This window comes from Coregonus clupeaformis, chromosome 7 (assembly GCF_020615455.1).
Source record: "Coregonus clupeaformis isolate EN_2021a chromosome 7, ASM2061545v1, whole genome shotgun sequence".
Taxonomy (NCBI): Eukaryota; Metazoa; Chordata; class Actinopteri; order Salmoniformes; family Salmonidae; genus Coregonus; species Coregonus clupeaformis.
This window is the reverse complement of record NC_059198.1, coordinates 27488409-27510320: the sequence shown is the minus strand read 5'-3', so window position 1 is coordinate 27510320 and position 21912 is coordinate 27488409. Positions and strand designations below refer to the sequence as shown.

The window sequence follows — 21912 nt, the reverse complement described above, 5'->3', positions numbered from 1 at the left end:
GTTAACTGTCCGGTTCGCCCAAAAGACCAAGCTCGCAGGTAAAAGTGGGCATACTTGCGAGTGCTACACCTGACTCAATGCCCACAGCACCCCGTCTAGTTATCCCAGCTACAGTCCAGTTCAGGAATCTATCTCTCCCACTAGCTGCTCTCATCGACTCTGGTGCTGAGGATAGTTTCCTTGACGTTAACCTGGTCACTCAGGCTGAGATCCCTGTTAAGCCCCTGCCTAAGCCTATAACAGTAACCGCTATTGACGGCCATCAGTTTGCCAACATCACCCATCAAACTGTCCCCGTTTCTCTCATGCTGTCCGGCAATCACAAAGAAACCATCCAGTTTAAAGTAGTCTCCTCCTCGGCCTCCCCCCTTATCCTCGGTTTCCCTTGGCTTAGCATTCACAACCCCCCATATTGACTGGCAAAACCACAAAATACACAGTTGGAGCACTCACTGCCATTCTGTTTGCCTTGGGTCGGCTATTCCGCCCTCGGTAGGTTCCCCTGCTTCCCCTGTCAAAACCCCAGACCTCTCTTCAGTCCCCGAGGAGTACCTGGACCTGGCCGAGGTATTCAGTAAATCCAAAGCACTCTCACTACCACCTCATAGGCCATACGATTGCGCTATTGAGTTACTGCCTGGAGCCCCTTTGCCGTCCAGTCGGCTTTTCAATCTGTCCCGTCCTGAGAGAGAAGCTATGGAAACCTACATAGGCGACTCCCTAACCTCTGGCATCATTCGTCCCTCATCTTCCGCTGTTGGTGCTGGGTTCTTTTTTGTTGAGAAGAAGGACAAAACATTACGCCCCTGCATTGACTACAGAGGACTTAATAACATCACAGTCAGAAATACGTACCCCCTGCCTCTCATCAACTCAGCATTCGAACCCCTTCATGGTGCCACCGTGTTTACCAAACTCGACCTACGTAACGCTTACCACCTCGTTAGGATCAGGCCGGAGACGAATGGAAGACTGGGTTCAATACCCCTCTCGGACACTTTGAATACCTAGTCATGCCATTCGGTCTCACTAACGCCCCAGCAGTGTTTCAGGCCATGGTTAACGATGTGTTGAGGGATTTTCTACACCGTTTTGTGTTTGTCTATTTGGATGACATTCTAATATTCTCTAAGTCACAGGATGAACACGTCTCCCACGTCCGTCTGGTTCTCCAACGCCTCATGGAAAATAAACTGTATGTGAAAGCAGAAAAATGTGAGTTCCACCGGCAGTCCGTCCCCTTTTTTGGGCTTTATTATCGAGCGGGGACAAGTGTCACCAGACCCTGACAAGATCAGAGCGGTTGTGGAGTGGCCCACACCCACGTCTCGGAAGCAGCTACAACGCTTCCTGGGCTTCGCCAACTTCTACCGCCGCTTCATCAGGGGTTTCAGCCGAGTGGTTGCCCCCTGACCAAGCTCACCTCCCCCTAAGGTGCCATTCCTGTGGACGCCTGAGGCCGAGTCAGCTGTGAGTACATTGAAGGAACTGTTCACCACCTCACCTGTTCTTATTCATCCAGACACTAGTTTGCAGTTTATTGTGGAAGTGGACGCCTCTGATTCGGGGGTGGGGGCAGTCCTGTCACAACGTTCCCCCCACGGACCAGAAGCTCCATCCTGTGGCCTTTTTCTCCAGGAGATTGACCCCTGCTGAGAAGAACTACGACGTGGGTAACCGGGAGTTGCTTGCTGTCAAGTTGGCGTTGGAGGAGTGGAGGCACTGGCTAGACGGAGCAGAGCAACCCTTCATAGTCTGGACAGACCACAAGAACCTGGCTTACATCCAGTCAGCCAAGAGGCTGAACTCCCGCCAGGCCAGATGGGCTCTGTTCTTCAGCAGGTTCAAGTTTATTTTAACATATCGTCCTGGCACACGTAATGTCAAGCCTGATGCTCTCTCTCGCCAGTTTACAGACAATGAAGACTTCAGCAATCCTGAACCTGTTCTGCCCGCTTCCTGTTTGGTGGCGGCTGTTCACTGGGAAATCGAGTCCCTCGTCCGATCGGCACAAGAGTTGGAACCTGGACCGGCCCGATGGCCCCCCGACCTTCTCTATGTTCCCGCTGCCGTGCGGCCGCAAGTGCTCAACTGGATCCACACCTCACGATTCTCCTGCCACCCTGGTATGAACCGTACACTGTCGCTACTTAAGAGGCACTTTTGGTGGCCATCCGCCGAGGCTGACGTCCGGGAGTACGTGGCGGCCTGTTCCATCTGTGCCCAAAATAAGGCTTCCCACAGGGCTCCTTCGGGCCTGCTGCGGCCTCTCCCAGTCCCGAGTCGTCCTTGGTCTCACGTGGCCTTGGACTTCGTCACTGGACTTCCTATGTCTGAGGGTAAGGACACCATACTCACCATCGTGGACAGATTCTCTAAATCTGCCCATTTTGTTGCATTACCAAAATTACCGTCTGCCAGTGAGACAGCCGACCTCTTTGTCCTACATGTATTCCGTCCCCATGGAATCCCTGTGGACATAGTGTCCGATAGAGGTCCACAGTTCATTTCTCGGGTATGGAAGGAGTTTTGTTCGGCTCTGGGTGCCTCTGTCAGTCTCTCATCAGGTTTCCATCCCCAATCCAATGGCCAGACTGAGAGGACCAATCAGGACCTGGAGGCTGCTCTACGCTGTGTGACATCCCAGAACCCCGTCCACCTGGGCCAAACATCTCCCGTGGGTCGAATATGCCCACAATTCCCTCACCTCATCTGCCACCGGCCTCTCACCTTTTGAGGCGGCTTTGGGGTATCAACCGCCATTGTTCCCGTCTCAAGAAAGGGAGTTAGCCGTCCCGTCAGTTCAGGATAACCTTCGTCGCTGCCGCAAGGTGTGGGTGGACACCCGTGAGGCCCTTCTACGGACAGCAGAGCGTAACAAGAGGGTGGCGGACAGGCACAGGGTAGTCGCTCCCCAGTTCCAGCCTGGTCAGCGAGTCTGGCTCTCCTCCAGCAACATCCCCTGCGCACTGACTCCCGTAAGCTGTCGCCCCGGTATTTGGGTCCTTTCGAGATCGACTCCATCATCAACCCTTCGGCTGTTCGGTTGAAGCTTCCCCAGGCCATGAGAGTCCATCCTACATTTCACGTGTCCCAGCTGAAGCTGGTCTCCTCCAGCCCTTTGTGTCCGCCTGTGGATCCCCCTCCGCCACCGCGTATTGACTGGCGACCATCCAGCCTACACGGTGCGGAGACTGCTGGACGTCCGGAGGCGTGGTAGAGGGCTTCAGTACCTGGTGGACTGGGAGGGATACGGTCCCGAGGAGAGGTCCTGGATTCCCCGACGATTTATACTGGATCCGCAGCTGGTGGCTGACTTCCATAGGGACCACCCTGACAAGCCGGGTGGGTCGCCGGGTGGCGCCCGTTGAGGGGGGGGTACTGTTACGGTTCGGCACTGTTGGTCCGGTTCCCGCTTGTTTCCCTGTTCCTTTTTCCCCTGTGTGTGTGTGTGGTCTGTGTCTGTCTCCCCCTGCTGTGCAGCCCAGTCAGAGGATCTAGGTCAGGGGGTGTGGCCATTCTCTCTCATGCTCCGTTACTTCCAGCTGCGGCTCATTGTCATCAATCAACCAGCAGTTATCTACCCGCGCTGGACACCTCTCCAGCGCCAGTTCGTTCCTACACCACCTGTGGTAACTTGGCTCCGTACAGCAAATCTCAGTTTAGTTGTACTCTCTCAGTATTATAGTTGTTTCTGCCACATTTGTAACCTGTCTCTCCTTCGACCAGATCCCGTCTGTTCCTGCTGCCTGCCTGCCTGCCATTCCCACGCCGCAACCTGCTCCTCTGTTGTCTGATATCCTCGTCATCCAGCTCTCTGGACTACTGGCTCTCCACCCCACTCAGCTCCTACCCCGGCCTGAAGCTACTCCACCCTGAACTGCTTCTCTCTGCCAAGACACGCTGAATAAATTACATCCTAATCCACCCTCTTTGTCCGTGTGTCCGTCTCTGCACCTGAGTCCCCCACCCAACCTAATACAAAATGTAATGAATACTTTTGGGTGCAAGGAAAATGTATGGAGTAAAAAGTACATTATTTTATTTAGGAATGTAGTGAAGTAAAAGTAAAAGTTGTCAAAAATATAAATAGTAAAGTAAAGTACAGATACCAAAAAAAAAACTACTGAAACCTCTGCAGCACTTGATTGTTGAGAACATCTCCCTAGTCAAAAAATCCTATTGGATTCCAATAAATAAAAAACATATTGGAACAAGTCCAAATGGACTCCTATGGGATTCTATAGGAATAAAATCCTATAGGATAGGTTCTAAAATCTGATAGGATTTACTTTTGGATTCTAATAGGATTTTTCTGTTGGAATCCTATAGGATTTTTTGACTAGGGAGTTGTTCTCAACAATCAAGTGCTTTAGAGGTTTCAACACCCACAGTAAAAGTCTTACAGAAATAATGATATGATCATGCCCTTTTGTGTGTGGTACAATCAAGGGATATACATTCAGAATACCAAAATGTACAGGTATACAAATCAAATGCATTGACAAAATTGTGCCCCAGTAGTCAGACGAATTGTATTGATTATGTATATTTTATCACCTCAAATGACAGTACAGTTGCAGCACTGCAATGACAAAGGTCACACCAATACTAATCACACCTTGTTTGCTTGGGCTATAGGCTATTTTCATAGGTGTGGCCTATTGAACAATGCATAATGATACAAATAAGGTGCAATATATTGGCTATAAATTGCAGTCAAATACAACATGCATAAAATCACATTTGACTTGACAGACAAGAGCAAAATTGCAACTCTATCTTTTAAATGCACCCTTTAAATGCACCCTGCATATAAATAAATAAAAAGTCGGACAGTATTGTATTGTCTGAAGACAGTAGATATTTTTCTGTAGCCTGCAGTAGGCTACTATGAAAAACTGAGATCTGAGCTCGAGCATGTTGTTCTGTATAAAAACAACAGATTGCATGCATCAGATCTCTCTCTCTCTTTCTGACTGTCTCTCTCCCACCTACCAAAAGTGTCTCCACCTCATCTTTCTTCCCCACTCTCCCACTCTCTCGGTAATCGGTTCGGTAATATTCCTACTGCCTGGAGTGAACTACCAATAAGGGCTCCGACTGTCAACGGAGGATGTCTGTGGCGCAGCGCAGAGAGATGATCTAAAACTATTCAAGATACCTGTAGCAACTGTAAAAGTGTTGTTATCGCATCAGTGTTAAAGATTTCATCAGGGTTTTTTTTTTTATAAGCTATTGGAACAGATATAACATTTACACAAATTCCCATACAACATCATCGTTCGCTGATGGACAATTACGCGCAGAAGTTGCGGTGCGTAATAATGATAATCCTCGCGGATGGCTGTGTTTCATGTTCTTGGATTATGCGTACAAGCTTGTTATGATACCTGGTCATCGCCTTTCCTTTGTCTACAGTGGAGAAGAAAAGTAACAAAGGGACGCACATGATGAGAAGCGCGGGGTTGTTGCTTGGCTACTTTTTGGTGAAAGTTCTTGAATGCGACGCGGAGGGGGAGCCAGGGCAGAAGCTGGACGGCTTTATTATGGTACCAACGGGTACCAACGAATCAAAATTGAACGGAGAGAATAGCGTTTCCGAGAGTCCGCATACAGAGGACAAGTGCCGGGGTTATTACGATGTGATGGGCCAGTGGGATCCGCCGTTTGTGTGCCAGACGGGCAGTTACCTATACTGCTGCGGGACCTGTGGCTTCAGATTCTGCTGTGAGTTTACAAGCTCGCGGCTGGACCAGACCACCTGTAAAAACTATGACACCCCGCCGTGGATGATGACAGGCAGACCCCCGCCTAAGAAAAAAGACCCCACTCACGACCCCACAAAGGATAAGACAAACTTAATTGTGTATATAATATGTGGAGTTGTTGCCATAATGGCCCTCGTTGGGATTTTCACAAAACTTGGACTTGAAAAGGCGCACCGTCCACACAGAGAAAACATGTCAAGGTGTGTGTGCATAGTAAACAACCCCAGCTATCGCTGTGCGCAATGCAGTAACAACTTTGGATAGCCTAAATGAATGCAGGAATGTAACTTTTATTTGGGTGTCAGACGTTTCCTTAAAATATTTTGATGCATTAAAGATGCTGTTTTGTTAAAATAGGTGATAACCCACTGGACACAGACATCATCAACACTTCTAGTTTTGATTTACATTTGGTTGAAATCAACAACAAAAAAACAAAAAATGTAATTGGATTTAGGTTACCTTAATGATTTAGGTTACCATTTCCTTACCTTGATGACTCCAGTCAGTTTTCCCATATCACATAGATTTGTTAGTTGGAATGACATGGAAACAACCTTGATTCATGATTCAACCTGTTTTTGCCCAGTGGAAAGTGTTAAAATATTGAATAAATGGACATGCTCAGTCAGTTCTACTGACCACAATTTGATTGGCAATCATAGGCAATACATAGGCAATACATAGGCAGCCTACTATATTGTATTTGTGAGTGGCTGTGAATACCTGTCCAATTGCGTTGGTGTCTTGAGATTCCATCAAAATGTCATACTTTTCATTCTGAATGATTGAGACCGCTATACTTAATAATAATGAGCACACTATGTCCTGGTAAAACCAGATGTGCTGTAGGTAGTAGTGTGTGATGAGCCATGCTCTCATCTCCCTTGATGTCATTTCATCTCACACCCACATGGTGACATTAAGGCCACTTTTTTTACTCCATTACACCTGCAATTGTTTTTAATTATCTCACTGCCCTAGATTTCATCATTTTAATTAGCTTCATTATTCTTTGACGTTATGCGTCCACTCAAGGTTCACTTCCCCCAAAAATGGGTTGATTCAATGTTGTTTCCACATCATTTCAACAAAAAGAGTCAATGTGATGACTTTGAATCAACATGGAAAACTGATTGGATTTGCAAAAAGTCATCAACGTAAGGGAATTTCATATTTTTTTCACCCAACTTTTAACCTAAATCCAATGACATGGTGACATTTTTTGTTAATTTCATATTGAACTTGTGTTAGTTGACAACTCAACCAAATGTAAATCAAAACTAGATGTTGAACTGACCTCTGTGCCCAGTGGGCTGCCTTTGTCTCAACATGCGTTGGGATCCCTACTGTCATTTGTCATATATCCCACCTACAGTATATTATCAATGCCCAAAGGAAGGTGATCCCACTAACCCACTGTAGCATAAATGGTACTGTGCATATCAAACGAAAACCCTTTGAGCATATGATAATTGGTCATTGGTAGGTCATCTACAAGCACGATGCAAGCATGAGAATAATTGCTTTGATTTAATTGGCCTAGATTGAATTTGAGTCTACATTATTCAAACATTAAGACTTGTAAGGATTTCCGATAAATAGCAGATATATATTGAGGTTTGCACATTTGAGCTACTGCTACTGTAATTTTGGAGCTATTTTGATTTCCATGTCATGCTTTATTATTGAGTGGACCAGCTGATTGAGGTGTTTGTGTTTCGTCAGGGCTCTAGCCCAGGTGATGCGCCAGCCTGGTCCAGGAGAACACTCAGAAGACATTGGGGTGCATGGACAGCACTATGACAACATGCAAGCCAACAGGGTACCTGCTAACAGTCTCCGTAAGTGGGCCTCTTCCATCCAATGTCTCATTTCATAGAGAATAGCAGAGAATAGCCACTATAACAATAATTCGATACACATTGGAAAGTACAACCAGTGGTAAGATGTGTGCATGGTGTATTACGTGGAGCTCTGCAATGCATTGGGTATGGTCATGATTGAGATACATACTGTAGATGGTATAAACAGGATGCCATCTGCAGAAGACTGAGGGTCTGACTGCTGTGATCAGAATAATCATGCACAATCGTTACCTTTGTACACACATACACACGTTTCAAACAGCCACCATCAGTAAACCTTATCATGCAAGAGAACGTTGACATTTTCATTTTCATCAGTTCTATGCTGGAGTCCTATTGAAATGCCCAACAGACTCCGATTGGTCTTTGTGGTTGTAGTGAGGCAGCTGTGAAATTCAAAGGCTTATTCACCACCACCCTTCGCCTTCCTGGCTTGCCTGATTTAGCTGCTCCAGATAAGACAGTTGTGAAAGAAGTCCATTTTGGAGAGTCCTGTGGGCTGCTGAAGCAATTACTCACAGCCTCAGTAATCATTTAACACACTGGGATAATTAGCATCATCAACCGCTGCTGACTAATAGTAGTATAACGCTTTCGCTGCTCTCCATCTCTTACAACTGGCTCTTTCTTTCTCATCTCTCTCTTTCTCGTCTCTCTCGAACAGGCAGGCAAGCACACATCTATACACAGACCCGCAAGCATTCACTCACTCACTCATTCATTCACTCACTCACTCACTCACTCACTCACTCACTCACTCACTCACTCACTCACTCACTCACTCACTCACTCACTCACTCACTCACTCACTCACTCACTCACTCACTCACTCACTCACTCACTCACTCACTCACTCACTCACTAACACTCATGGATGATGCAGGCTTCATTATGTTATTATGCATTGCATGTCTCAGACTGCCGGTTGCCATCACACAGGCTAGGCTTTACTCACTAATGACAATGGACAGACTTTTCCCCATTTGCTTGTTTGGAAGTGATTCTAATGCATGCCCTCTGTTGTTGGAGTACGTAAAATGACATGTTTCAAGCTGAAAAGGAGTGTCAATATTTGACATGAAAAACAAGCTGTTTGTTTGTGTGAGATGGACAAATTCGACTTGGAGAGAATGATAATGGGAATACTAGTTTTATGTTGACGGCATCAGCATATGGCAACAGAGGTTGTTTTTTGTTGTTGTCGAAAAGTGAAGTGGATGAGGCAGCTCTGGGTCAAGAGCCTCCACTTTGATTCTTGAGTGTAGCTGAGTGTAGCTTCCCCCAATAATTGAAGCTTGTAGCTTGTATTTGCATGGAGAGCTGGCATATTTCTCTCCCGTCCCTTGGGTAGGATTTACCAAAGGGATTGGATACCCAGTTCAGCAATCAGGTGGGCTGCATGGATACACATTGGCATTGTCTCTCCTCACAGTATTGGGAAGGATCCATACCTTTTCACACAATAGCACTGTGGATTGGAGAGGGTAGATGAGTTGAGAGGTGGGTTCTGGGTAATCTCTTCCTTTGTCAGTGGCCCTCCCACCTCCTCCTAACACAACACTATCTCTTTTAGTCCATCACATCAAGTTGAAGCAACAAGGACCTCTTCAATCTCCACTGTGTCGGCTCACGAAAGGGATGTGTAATTTAGTGTGACAGAGCTTTTCAGGTGTCCTTAGAAGGCCAGGGATTGGGTGAATGCAGTGTGCGATTCCACTAGAGTCAACACACTGTTCTTTATTGGTTTGGCATAATGTGGGCATTATGGAATCAGAAGGAGCAGTTTATCACTATTAAGTTGTGTGCTGTATTAGAATAGAGGTAGTGTTGTTTAGTTATGCTAACTAGAACCCTTATTCAATAAAGGGGGATGATAGCACAGGTTTCTTTGAGCAGCTATTCACACTCATTCCCACACTGACTGTCCTCTTGTAAAAAGTCTCATAGGCAGAGCAGTGTCTTGCTGTTTCATGAGAAGATGTGATGAGTTATTGTATCAGTGTGAACAGCCTCAGCCAGTGAGCTCGCTGTTGGAGATGTGGAGAGGTGCAGGGAGGTGTGTGAGGGGAGACACCCAGGTGTTGTGCTGCTAAAGAGCTGACTCCATCTCCATGCAGGCTGAGGGGTATTAACCCAGAGAGTGGAGTGTGTAACTGTGCTGGGAGCAGGGCCATTTCATAGAGCACTGAGACTAAAAAAGACTTTACATTACTGAGGTTTTCCAGTCTGAAATGCCATTAAAGTACTTAAAGCCGCGAGTGCTGAGTCTGACTGGTGGCAGGCACATACTCTCAGGCAGCAACACAGTGTGTGATTGTTTTGAATTAGGTAACCCACTGGGGCCAGGCTGGTACAAAGCATGGCAGTAGTGCAGTTTAGTAGACAGACATCAAGTCAGGAAATTGACAGGGCTTTTTATGGAAGCATGGTACCTCAGCAAGAATAGTAAGAAACCTCAGCCACTAGACTAGAGAGCATAATCAGTGTTGCTATAGTGGTGTAAAAAAGGAAAATATACAATCAAAACAAGGGAAATAGTTTAATTCAAATTGATTTCCAGATTTGCCTAATACAGCATCAATAGAATCGGAATGGAATGAGACCCCTTGGGCTGAGGCGCCTGAAGAGTGTTATTCTGGTGAATGAATCTCATTATCACACATGTAAAATAAGCACACTAATCCAGCAGAAGCTCTCACTTAGACAGGCTATTTCACTGGATGTGAATTATGCAGGGTATCTAATCTAGTCTGAGGCTAATCTATGTCCATATAAGTGACACCTCATGGCATACATTGAATGCCAAGGAGGACTGTCTGTGTGTGAACTGTGTCTTGTGAGAGAGTAGCGCTCTGAAGAGGTGGCAGCACAAGTAATTAGGTTCATTTGAGGCTGCATGTGTTTGAGTAACATCTCCTCCTGTGTTTTCAATCTGATGTTATATTACCCTGGACACTTGCTGCATTGAGGGTTCAATTGAAAGAGACTCATTAGCATGGTGAAAGCCCTGTCAGGCTTACTTGTGTCAATATCAAGGTATTTATTCAAAATCATGTTGTTCCTTGGCCTTTTTGTCTGCATATTGTGCTTTTTAGTAATTGTACAATATCATTTTAAGCAACCCACTGGGCAAAAACGGGTTGAATCAATGTTGTTTCCACGTCATTTCAACCCCAAAATTAAAATGTGCTGATGTTGAATCAACGTGGAAAACTGATTGGATTTGCAAAAAGTTATCAACGTAAGGGAATTTGGTCTTTTATTCACCTACATTTCCACCTGAATCCAATGACAGGATGACATTGTTGGTTGATTTCACGTTCAAGTCACGTTAGTCGATAACTCAACCAAATGTAAATCAAAACTAGATGTTGCACTGATGTCTGTGCCCAGTGGAAAAGCTTTCTCCCATTGTTATGGCCGTAGACTTCAAGTACACTCAAGTAATGAGGCCTTTGTTTCAAAAACCAATGTTGAAATGTTCATTAACCCTTGTCAGACCTTTAATTGATTATGAAAGAACTGTGTTATGATTAGATCATGGCTATAATTTTTTTTTAAGTGCTTTGATATTTACAATACAAAGTCCACTCTTGTATTCAAGTAGGCTCATTGAGTCAGTGGTTTCCGGTGCTTCAGATCATGCATGCTATATAGTGCCTTCAGAAAGTATTCGTACCCCTTGACATATTCCACATTTTGTTGTGTTACAGCCTGAATTCAAAATGGATTAAACAGATTTTTTCTCACCCATCTACACACAATACCCCATAATGACAAACTGAAAACGTGTTTGTAGAAATGTTAGCAAATTTATTGAAATATATTTACATAGGTATTCACACCCCTGAGACAATACATGTTAGAATTACCTTAGGCAGCGATTACAGCTGTGAGTCTTTCTGGGTAAGTCTCTAAGAGCTTTGCACTCAAGGATTGTACAATATTTGCACATTATTCTTTTTAAATACTTCAAGCTCTGTCAAGTTGGTTGTTCATCATGGCTAGACAGTCTTGCCATAGATTTTCAAGCAGATTAAAGTCAAAAATGTAACTAGGCCGCTCAGGAACATTCAATGTCTTTTTGGTAAGTAACTCCAGTGTATATTTTGCCTTGTGTTTTATGTTATTGTCCTGCTGAATGGTGAATTTGTCTCCCAGTGTCTGTTGGAAAGCAGACTGAATCAGGTTTCCCTCTAGGACTTTGCCTGTGCTTTTTTCTATTCCGTTTGTTTTTATCCCCAAAAATCTCCTAGTCTTTACCGATTACAAGCATACCCTTAACATGATGCAGCCTCCATCATGCTTGAAAATATGAAGAGTGGTACTCAGTGATGTGTTGGATTTGCCCCAAGCATAACACTTTGTATTCAGGACATAAAGTTAATTTATTGGCCACATTTCTTGCAGTTTTACTTTAGTGCCTTAATGTAAACAGGATGCATGTTTGGGATTTTTTAAATTCTGTACAGGCTTCCTTCTTTTCTCTCTGTCATTTAGGTTAGCATTGTGGAGTAACTACAATGTTGTTGATCCATCCTCAGTGTCACGGTTTCGGCCGAGGCTGCTCCTCTTCCTTGTTCGGGCAGGCTTCGGCGGTCGTCGTCTCCGGAGTACTAGCTGCCACCGTTCTATGTTTCATGTTCTTTTGGTTTTGTCTGTTCATAACACCTGTCCCTTATTTGTGTCTTAATTGTTCCCTTATTTAGTTCGTGTGTTTGGGTCAGGTGTTATGCGTGATTGTTTGTTGTCAGACTGCCTCTGTATGGTCTATTTTCTCTCGTTGTTGGCTTGTCCCGAGAGTTCGCACTGCGTGCGCTTTTCATGGGTATTTTCGCACTGGTTTGTGCGTAATTGTTTTGCGCCACCCGGTTGGGTAGGCGACTATTTTGTTCACGTGTTGAACAGTAACATAAAAGACGGTTGAAGTCATCCTGGTTCCTGCGCTTGATTCCTTTCCACTCATCTACACACACCACTCTGACAGAATCACGCATCTTCACCATGGAATCAGCAGGAGCGACCGCGCCGACAGCCGAGATGGCTGAACGTCTTCGTGGTCAGGAGGACCGCATCAACCAGGTCTGTCATGCCCTGGAGGGGTGATGAATACTCTGCACCGATGGGAGACCAGCGGGGTTCCCACACCTCCAAGAACCGAACCAGCCCCATCGGTCAGCCCCCCTGTCTCATCTCCGGAACCTAGTGGGATTCGGCTCTCGCTCCCGAGGGCGTACGACGGCTCCACTGCCGGATGTCAAGGATTCCTGCTGCAGGTGGAGCTCTACCTCGCCACCGTACACCCGGCGCCCTCGGGACACGAGAGCGTCTCAGCCCTCATCTCCTGTCTCACCGGCAAGGCGTTGGAGTGGGCCAACGCCGAGTGGAGGAGAATGGACGCCGCTACCACGAACTATGCGGAGTTCTCCCGCCGCTTCCGTGCTGTGTTCGACCATCCACCGGAAGGGAAGGCGGCGGGGAACGTCTATTCTACCTCCGACAGGGGATGAGGAGCGCCCAGGACTTTGCCTTAGAGTTTCGGACCCTAGCGGCTGATGCAGGGGTGGAATGAGCGGGCCCATATCGACCATTTCCGCTGCAGCCTCCGGGAGGCGTCCAGCGAGAGTTGGCGTGCAGGGACACGTCGTTGACGTTCGACCAGCTGGTCGACATGGCCATCCGGCTGGATACCCTGCTCGCCACCCGTGGGCGTCCCGGGAGGGGGGGTTCGCCCATTCCACTCTCCAGCACCTCCGAGCCGAGCCCTATGGAGCTCGGAGGTGCTGGCGCTAGGGAACGGAGGAGGAGGAGCCCGAGGGTACCCGGCCCTTGCACCAACTGTGGTCGTGGAGGGCACACCGCGGCTAGGTGTTGGGGCGGGTCCTCCAGTGAGGGAGATGGCAGGTCACGCATTGGGGGGTCCCCCCAGGTGAGTAGGCGCCCTGCTTACCCAGAGCTTTCTGTCGTGCACCTAACCTTGCCTGTTTGTTTCCCACAGGTTGCACCTCGTTCCCAGCATAAGGCGCTGGTAGATTCAGGCGCAGCTGGGAATTTTGTAGATCGCCAGTTCTGTATAGAGTTAGGGATTCCCCTCCTTCCAGTGGATAAGCCTTTCCCCGTCCATGCCCTAGATAGCCGTCCGTTAGGGTCTGGGTTGATTAGGGAGGTCACAGCACCCATTCGGATGACGGCGCAGGAGGGTCATGAGGAGAGAATTCAGCTCTATCTGATTGACTCTCCTGCGTATCCGGTAGTGCTGGATCTTCCCTGGTTGATGACTCATGACCCTATTATTAGGTGGCGAGAGAAAGCTCTTAAAGGGTGGTCTGCTCAATGTGAGGGGCGGTGTCTGGGTGTTTCCATAGGGGCGACCTCGGTGGAGAGTCCGAATCTAATGCCAGCACTGCAGATTCCCCCCGAGTATGAGGATTTAGCACTGGCGTTCAGTAAGACTAGGGCGGCGCAGCTGCCGCCTCATAGACGGGGGGATTGTGCGATAGATCTCCAGTCAGGAGCAGCTCTCCCGCGGAGCCATGTGTATCCCTTGTCTCAAGAGGAGAGAAAGGCTATGGAGACATACATCTCTGAGTCTCTTAGACAGGGATACATACGGGCCTCCCGTTTCACCCGCTTCCTCAAGTTTCTTTTTTGTGAAGAAAAAGGATGGAGGTCTGCGCCCGTGTATTGATTACCGCGGTCTCAATCAGATCACAGTGAAGTACAGCTATCCACTTCCTCTGATTGCGACTATGACGGAGTCACTGCACGGTGCGCAGTTCTTTACAAAATTGGATCTTAGGAGCGCATATAACTTGGTACGCATTCGAGCGGGCGATGAATGGAAGACAGCGTTAGCACGACTTCCGGACACTACGAGTATCTAGTCATGCCATATGGGTTGATGAATGCTCCCTCAGTCTTCCAATCCTTCGTCGATGAGATTTTCCGGGACATGCAGGGACAGGGAGTAGTTGTGTACATCGACGACATTCTGGTGTATAGTCCTACCCGTGCTGAGCATGTAGCCCTGGTGCGCCGAGTATTGAGGAGGCTGTTGGAGCATGACCTATATGTCAAGGCAGAGAAATGTCTGTTTTTCCAGAAGTCGGTCTCCTTTCTGGGTTACCAGTTATCTGCGTCAGGGGTGAGGATGGAGGTAGACCGGGTGTCAGCTGTGCGTAATTGGCAGACCCCAACCACTGTGAAGGAGGTGCAACGGTTCTTGGGTTTTGCGAATTATTACCGGAGGTTTATCCGGGGTTTTGGACAGGTGGCAGCTCCCATAACGTCTCTGTTAAAGGGGGGTCCGGTGCGCTTGCGGTGGTCAGCTGAGGCGGACAGGGCATTTGGGAGACTAAAGGACCTGTTTACCTCGGCGCCGGTGTTGGCGCATCCGGATCCCTCTTTACCGTTCCAAGTAGAGGTGGACGCGTCAGAGGCCGGGATAGGGGCCGTTCTTTCCCAGCGTTCTGGCACTCCACCTAAACTCCGTCCCTGTGCGTTCTACTCAAAGAAGCTCAGTCCGGCGGAGCGGAATTATGACGTAGGAGACAGGGAGCTGTTAGCCGTGGTACAGGCCCTAAAGGTGTGGCGGCATTGGCTCGAGGGGCTCAACACCCTTTCCTCATTCTAACTGACCATCGTAACCTGGAGTACATCCGGGCAGCTAGGAGACTGAATCCTCGCCAGGCTCGCTGGACTATGTTCCTAGCCCGGTTTGTGTTTAAGATCACATACATCCCTGGGTCCCAGAACGGGAAGGCAGATGCTCTGTCTCGGCGGTATGACGCAGAGGAGAGGTCAGTTGAGTCCACGCCCATACTACCGGAGTCTTGTCTGGTTGCTCCGGTGGTGTGGGAGGTTGATGGTGAGATCGAGCGGGCGTTACGCACCGACCCGAGTCCTCCACAGTGTCCTGTGGGTCGGACGTACGTTCCGCTCGAGGTGCGCGATCGCCTCATTTGTTGGGCTCATACGTCCCTCTCCTCTGGCCATCCGGTATCGGCCGGACAGTGCACTGCCTTAGCACTGCAGTACTGGTGGCCAACGTTAGCTAGGGATGTGAGGATTTATGTCTCCTCCTGTTCGGTGTGTGCCCAGTGTAAGGCGCCCAGACATTTGCCCAGGGGTAAGTTACAACCCCTGCCTATTCCACAACGACCCTGGTCCCACCTCTCGGTGGATTTTGTTACCGACCTCCCCCCCTCACAGGGGAATACTACCATCCTGGTCGTTGTGGATCGGTTCTCTAAGGCCTGTCGTCTCCTTCCCATGCCGGGTCTACCCACTGCCCTACAGACCGCTGAGGCTCTGTTCACCCATGTCTTCCGGCATTACGGGGTACCCGAGGATATAGTGTCTGACCGAGGCCCCCAGTTCACCTCTAGAGTGTGGAGAGCATTTATGGAACGGTTGGGGGTTTCGGTAAGCCTTACCTCGGGGTACCACCCGGAGAGTAATGGGCAGGTTGAACGTGTCAACCAGGATGTGGGTAGGTTTCTGAGGTCATACTGTCAGGGCCGGCCGGAGGAGTGGGCGAGATATGTGCCCTGGGCCGAGATGGCACAGAACTCTCTTCGCCACTCCTCCACCCAACTAACCCCTTTTCAGTGTGTGTTAGGGTACCAGCCGGTTCTGGCACCATGGCATGAGAGCCAGATCGAGGCCCCCGCTGTGGATGAGTGGGTGCGGCGCTCGGAGGAGACGTGGGACGCTGCACACGTCCATCTGCAGCGTGCCATACGTCGACAGAAGACGAGCGCCGACCTACACCGCAGTGAGGGGCCAGTGTACGCACCTGGAGATCGAGTCTGGCTCTCAACCAGAAACCTGCCCCTCCGCCTGCCCTGCCGGAAGCTGGGTCGGCGGTTTGTGGGGCCATTTAAAGTCCTGAGGAGATTGAACGAGGTGAGTTATAGGTTAGAACTACCTGTTGATTACAAAAATATTAACCCCTCGTTCCATGTGTCTCTCCTCAGTCCGGTGGTAGCTGGTCCACTCCAGGACTTTGAGATTGAGGAGACTCCTCCGCCCCCGTTGGACATCGAGGGGGCTCCGGCGTACACCGTGAGGTCCATCCTGGATTCTAGACGCCGGATGGGGGGTCTTCAATATCTCGTGGAGTGGGAGGGGTACGGCCCGGAGGAGCGGTGCTGGGTGCCAAGGAGGGACGTCTTAGACCAGTCCCTACTGACCGATTTCCATCGGGGTCATCCTGCGCGCCCTGCTCCGCGTCGGCCGGGTCGTCCCCGAGCTTCGGGTCGGCGCACGGCTGGAGCCGCGCGTCAAGGGGGGGGTACTGTCACGGTTTCGGCCGAGGCTGCTCCTCTTCCTTGTTCGGGCAGGCTTCGGCGGTCGTCGTCTCCGGAGTACTAGCTGCCACCGTTCTATGTTTCATGTTCTTTTGGTTTTGTCTGTTCATAACACCTGTCCCTTATTTGTGTCTTAATTGTTCCCTTATTTAGTTCGTGTGTTTGGGTCAGGTGTTATGCGTGATTGTTTGTTGTCAGACTGCCTCTGTATGGTCTATTTTCTCTCGTTGTTGGCTTGTCCCGAGAGTTCGCACTGCGTGCGCTTTTCATGGGTATTTTCGCACTGGTTTGTGCGTAATTGTTTTGCGCCACCCGGTTGGGTAGGCGACTATTTTGTTCACGTGTTGAACAGTAACATAAAAGACGGTTGAAGTCATCCTGGTTCCTGCGCTTGATTCCTTTCCACTCATCTACACACACCACTCTGACACTCAGTCTTCTCCTATTACAGTTTCCTTCCTCTCCGGCAACTGAGTTAGGAAGGACACCTGTATCTTTGTATTGATACACCATACAAAGTGTAATTAATATATCAATTAAAATATCAATGTAATACATTTTAAATTCAGGCTTTAACACAACAAAATGTGGAATAAGTCAAGGGGTGTGAATACTTTCTGAAGGCACTGTATATGGCTCAGGTGGTTTCCATTCTGATGCCCTCATGTCACATGATGGAACTAGTACATACAGTGGGGGGGAAAAGTATTTGATCCCCTGCTGATTTTGTAAGTTTGCCCACTGACAAAGTCATGATCAGTCTATAATTTTAATGGTAGGTTTATTTGAACAGTGAGAGACAGAATAACAACAAAAAAATCCAGAAAAACGCATGTCAAAACTGTTATACATTTTAATGAGGGAAATAAGTATTTGACCCCTCTGCAAAACATGACTTAGTACTTGGTGGCAAAACCCTTGTTGGCAATCACAGAGGTCAGACGTTTCTTGTAGTTGGCCACCAGGTTTGCACATATCTCAGGAGGGATTTTGTTCCACTCCTCTTTGCAGATCTTCTCCAAGTCATTAAGGTTTTGAGGCTGACGTTTGGCAACGGGAACCTTCAGCTCCCTCCACAGATTTTCTATGGGATTAAGGTCTGGAGACTGGCTAGGCTACTTCAGGACCTTAATGTGCTACTTCTTGAGCCACTCCTTTGTTGCCTTGGCCGTGTGTTTTTGGGTCATTGTCATGCTGGAATACCCATCCACGACCCATTTTCAATGCCCTGGCTGAGGGAAGGAGGTTCTCACCCAAGATTTGACAGTACATGGCCCCGTCCATCGTCCCTTTGATGCAGTGAAGTTGTCCTGTCCCCTTAGCAGAAAAACACCCCCAAAGCATAATGTTTCCACCTCTATGTTTGACAGTGTGGAGGGTGTTCTTGGGGTCATAGGCAGCATTCCTCCTCCTCCAAACACAGCGAGTTGAGTTGATGCCAAAGACCTCGATTTTGGTCTCATCTGACCACAACACTTTCACCCAGTTCTCCTCTGAATCATTCAGATGTTCATTGGCAAACTTCAGACGGCCCTGTATATGTGCTTTCTTGAGCAGGGGGACCTTGCGGGCGCTGCAGGATTTCAGTCCTTCACGGCGTAGTGTGTTACCAATTGTTTTCTTGGTGACTATGGTCCCAGCTGCCTTGAGATCATTGACAAGATCCTCCCGTGTAGTTCTGGGATGATTCCTCACCGTTCTCATGATCATTGCAACTCCACGAGGTGAGATCTTGCATGGAGCCCCAGTTCGAGGAAGATTGACAGTTATTTTGTGTTTCTTCCATTTGCGAATAATCACACCAACTGTTGTCACCTTCTCACCAAGCTGCTTGGCGATGGTCTTGTAGCCCATTCCAGCCTTGTGTAGGTCTGCAATCTTGTCCCTGACATCCTTGGAGAGCTCTTTTGTCTTGGACATGGTGGAGAGTTTGGAATCTGATTGATTACTTCTGTGGACAGGTGTCTTTTATACAGGTAACAAGCTGAGATTAGGAGCACTCCCTTTAAGAGTGTGCTCCTAATCTCAGCTCGTTACCTGTATTAAAGACACCTGGGAGCCAGAAATCTTTCTGATTGAGAGGGGGTCAAATACTTATTTCCCTCATTAAAATGATAATCAATTTATTACATTTTTGACATGCGTTTTTCTGGATTTTTTTGTTGTTATTCTGTCTCTCACCGTTCAAATAAACCTACTATAAAAATTATAGACTGATCATTTCTTTGTCAGTGGGCAAACGTACAAAATCAGCAGGGGATCAAATACTTTTTTCCCTCACTGTATGGTGGCATCTCCATGGTGGCATCTCCATGGAAACAAAGGTATGATGACCAAGTGGCCTATCCATGGATTTTTGCTTTTGTAGGTAAAATATATAGGAGCAGAAAAGTGATTGTTGTTAAATTACAATAACTTAAGAGGCAGAATGCATTATATCTGACTTTGAATTAATTTCCCCACAGTGGCAAAAGGACCTGAATATATACTTGCAGTTTGAAGTTACACTGTCAACTCTTATAGGATTGTGCATGCCTGTATCCATGGCAATCTCACCCAATTGTGCTGACAATGATTTTGTTCTGCCCCTTTCAACTTCAGATTGAACTGACAAAAATATACCATGTACTTTTATCTAGGAAGATTCCCCTGATAAAAACTATACATATAGACATTTGAGGCACCCTTAAATGTCACAATATTCATGCTTTGCGGGAAACACTAATAAGGAATGAACATTCCTAATAGGCAGCTTGGTTCTTTGTTTTAAACACATCAACTGTAGAACAAGTATAGCATTTTCTTTGCTTCCACTTTCTCCTCTAAACCCACCAAAGTAGAGTACGGAAATGTGTGTACAAGGTAATAACTTTCAGAAAATGGCTGCCTGGTTGTCACACGCATATAGTACCCTGAACGGAAAGCCTACTGTACCTCAAGGTGCGCCTACGAGATGAGTTTTTTCCTTCAGCTGAAATTATTATTATTCACTTTAATGAATTCAGGCGGTCTAGGTGCTGCCATGACAGGTGAATAATTAATCATTCTTTAAACAGAGACCCCTTTTTTTTCTTCCGTGCCTTTCCTGGAATAATGATCAGTTCATTGCCAGCCAGCCGACGTGTTGACAGGTAGGTGGTGGTGGATATCAGGGGTCCAGGAGCTGCTAGCGATGGGATGGGAGCTTCAGTACTGTGGCCTATGGCTGCCTCAAGGTTGTAGTATAGCTATTAGTAAGATACATTTAGACCTACAGCAAAATGTAATCAGAAAAAAGATTATCATGAGTCCCTCCCTGTACATTAAAACAACACACCATGTTCAACAATGTAATCTAAAAGTAAGCTGTAGGTTTATCATATACCATACTGCCGATCAGACCCCAACACCCAATGCCCTCATGTATGACCAATGAGAAGGATTTAGTTTAGGACTGCCTAATGGCATTTTTGAGTAGTTCAATAACATGGGGCTTACTGCAGATACCTTAGACCACTTGTTCTGAACATCCTCACACCACTCAGGATACTCTGCTTCCATGCTGGCTGGTGATTGGGAAATTACACAGAGGCCCTGTTGGGGGTTCTAACACATCCAATGTAATGTAATATTAATATTAACGTCCGCTGGGAATGGTCACAGTTTCAAAGGGGGCTTTCTGCACTTACTCTGTAAAGAGGGTTCTTTGGTCATCTTTTCTTCGTTGGCAAGTGTTGGCAAGCCCCTCTTAAATGGTAAGTGTTGAAGTTTTCTCCCAGCTAAATGACGAATATCAACATTTAGAAACAGATAAAAAATGTAGATGAAGCACAGCCCATGTTAAATCATGAGCATGATTAGTGCATCATTGGCATCATAGTATCCCCGATCTACAATACCATAGGAAACAAATCCCTCTGAAAAATATATTGCTGTTTTTGACCATACAATGCTTGTCATACTGTTTGTGAATTACTGTTCTTCCATTACTCTTTTGTAATTATTACTCAGCAAAGACAGAGGTAGTAGATGTCAACAGTGTGACCAGATGTTTCTTGTAGAAAATGGATGCTTTGGGAAAGAAATGGTCATTGTCAGAATAGAAACCCAAACAATCACAACGATGCATCTTACAACCTCAAAATAACCATACTTTATTAGTCCACGAGTCCAGGAGTTCAGGAGGAGCAGTTTGAGTAAAGGAGCAGTATAGTAATATTCAGTCAACCTTCAGTCATTGTAGTACAGTAGCATTATATCTCTACTGGTTCTGGTAGTTCTCTCTTTGTAGATAATGCCTCAGTTGTACAACAACATACCTCCCATGTTATTTCAAATTTCTTGCAGGTTTGCATCTGGTTGCAACAAAATTGGTTGTGCTCTGTTTTCGCCCACAGGAAAATGTATCACTGTCACGGTCGTTTTGATGTATTAGAGGACATCAAGGTGTGGCTTTCATACACACACACACACACACTATATTTTTACGAGATTAACAAAGATACAAATTTTGTCAACTGGACAGCGGTAAAGAATTGAACCGACAGGAACAGCAACATTAGCTTTGTGACTGAGCCCTCTTCAGTTGGTTGGTAAGCGTTCAGGAGATGAATCCCCTTGTTCAGCTGCAGTAGTCTGTGAGACTCAAGAACACAGAGCAGTCCTTTGTTAAACAACTAGAGAAATGGAAGCACTACAGATGGATTTGTAACATTAGATCAACTGGCTACAATGGACAGATATTACAATAGAACAACAAAGCCTGTTAGCATATAAAGTATACAAAGTGTCCTTTCTCCCAATCAATAGAAAAAGCCCTCAGAAACATTTGACGAATTCCTGTACACTGTAGACAGAATATAGTCTGCTATATCCCTGAGATAATAGCCTTGAGAATACATTGTTGGGAGGCAATGCTTTGTGCTTCCTTCGCATATCTTATGTGTTGGGGACTGCAGTGCAATTATGTTGACTGCACAACAG

The 21912-nt window shown here is 47.0% G+C and overlaps 1 protein-coding gene across 1 annotated transcript in view; it reads left to right on the top strand.

Annotated features, from left to right (window-relative positions):
- The first annotated feature begins 5019 nt into the window (after positions 1–5019).
- LOC121569111 (protein shisa-9B-like) overlaps positions 5020–21912 on the top strand; it is a 40525-nt gene continuing 23632 nt past the window's right edge. The window contains exons 1-2 of the mRNA XM_041879753.2: positions 5020–5971; positions 7500–7615. Coding sequence (XP_041735687.1) covers positions 5451–5971; positions 7500–7615 — 637 coding nt within the window. The 5' untranslated portion in view covers positions 5020–5450. The remainder of the gene's footprint in view (positions 5972–7499; positions 7616–21912) is intronic.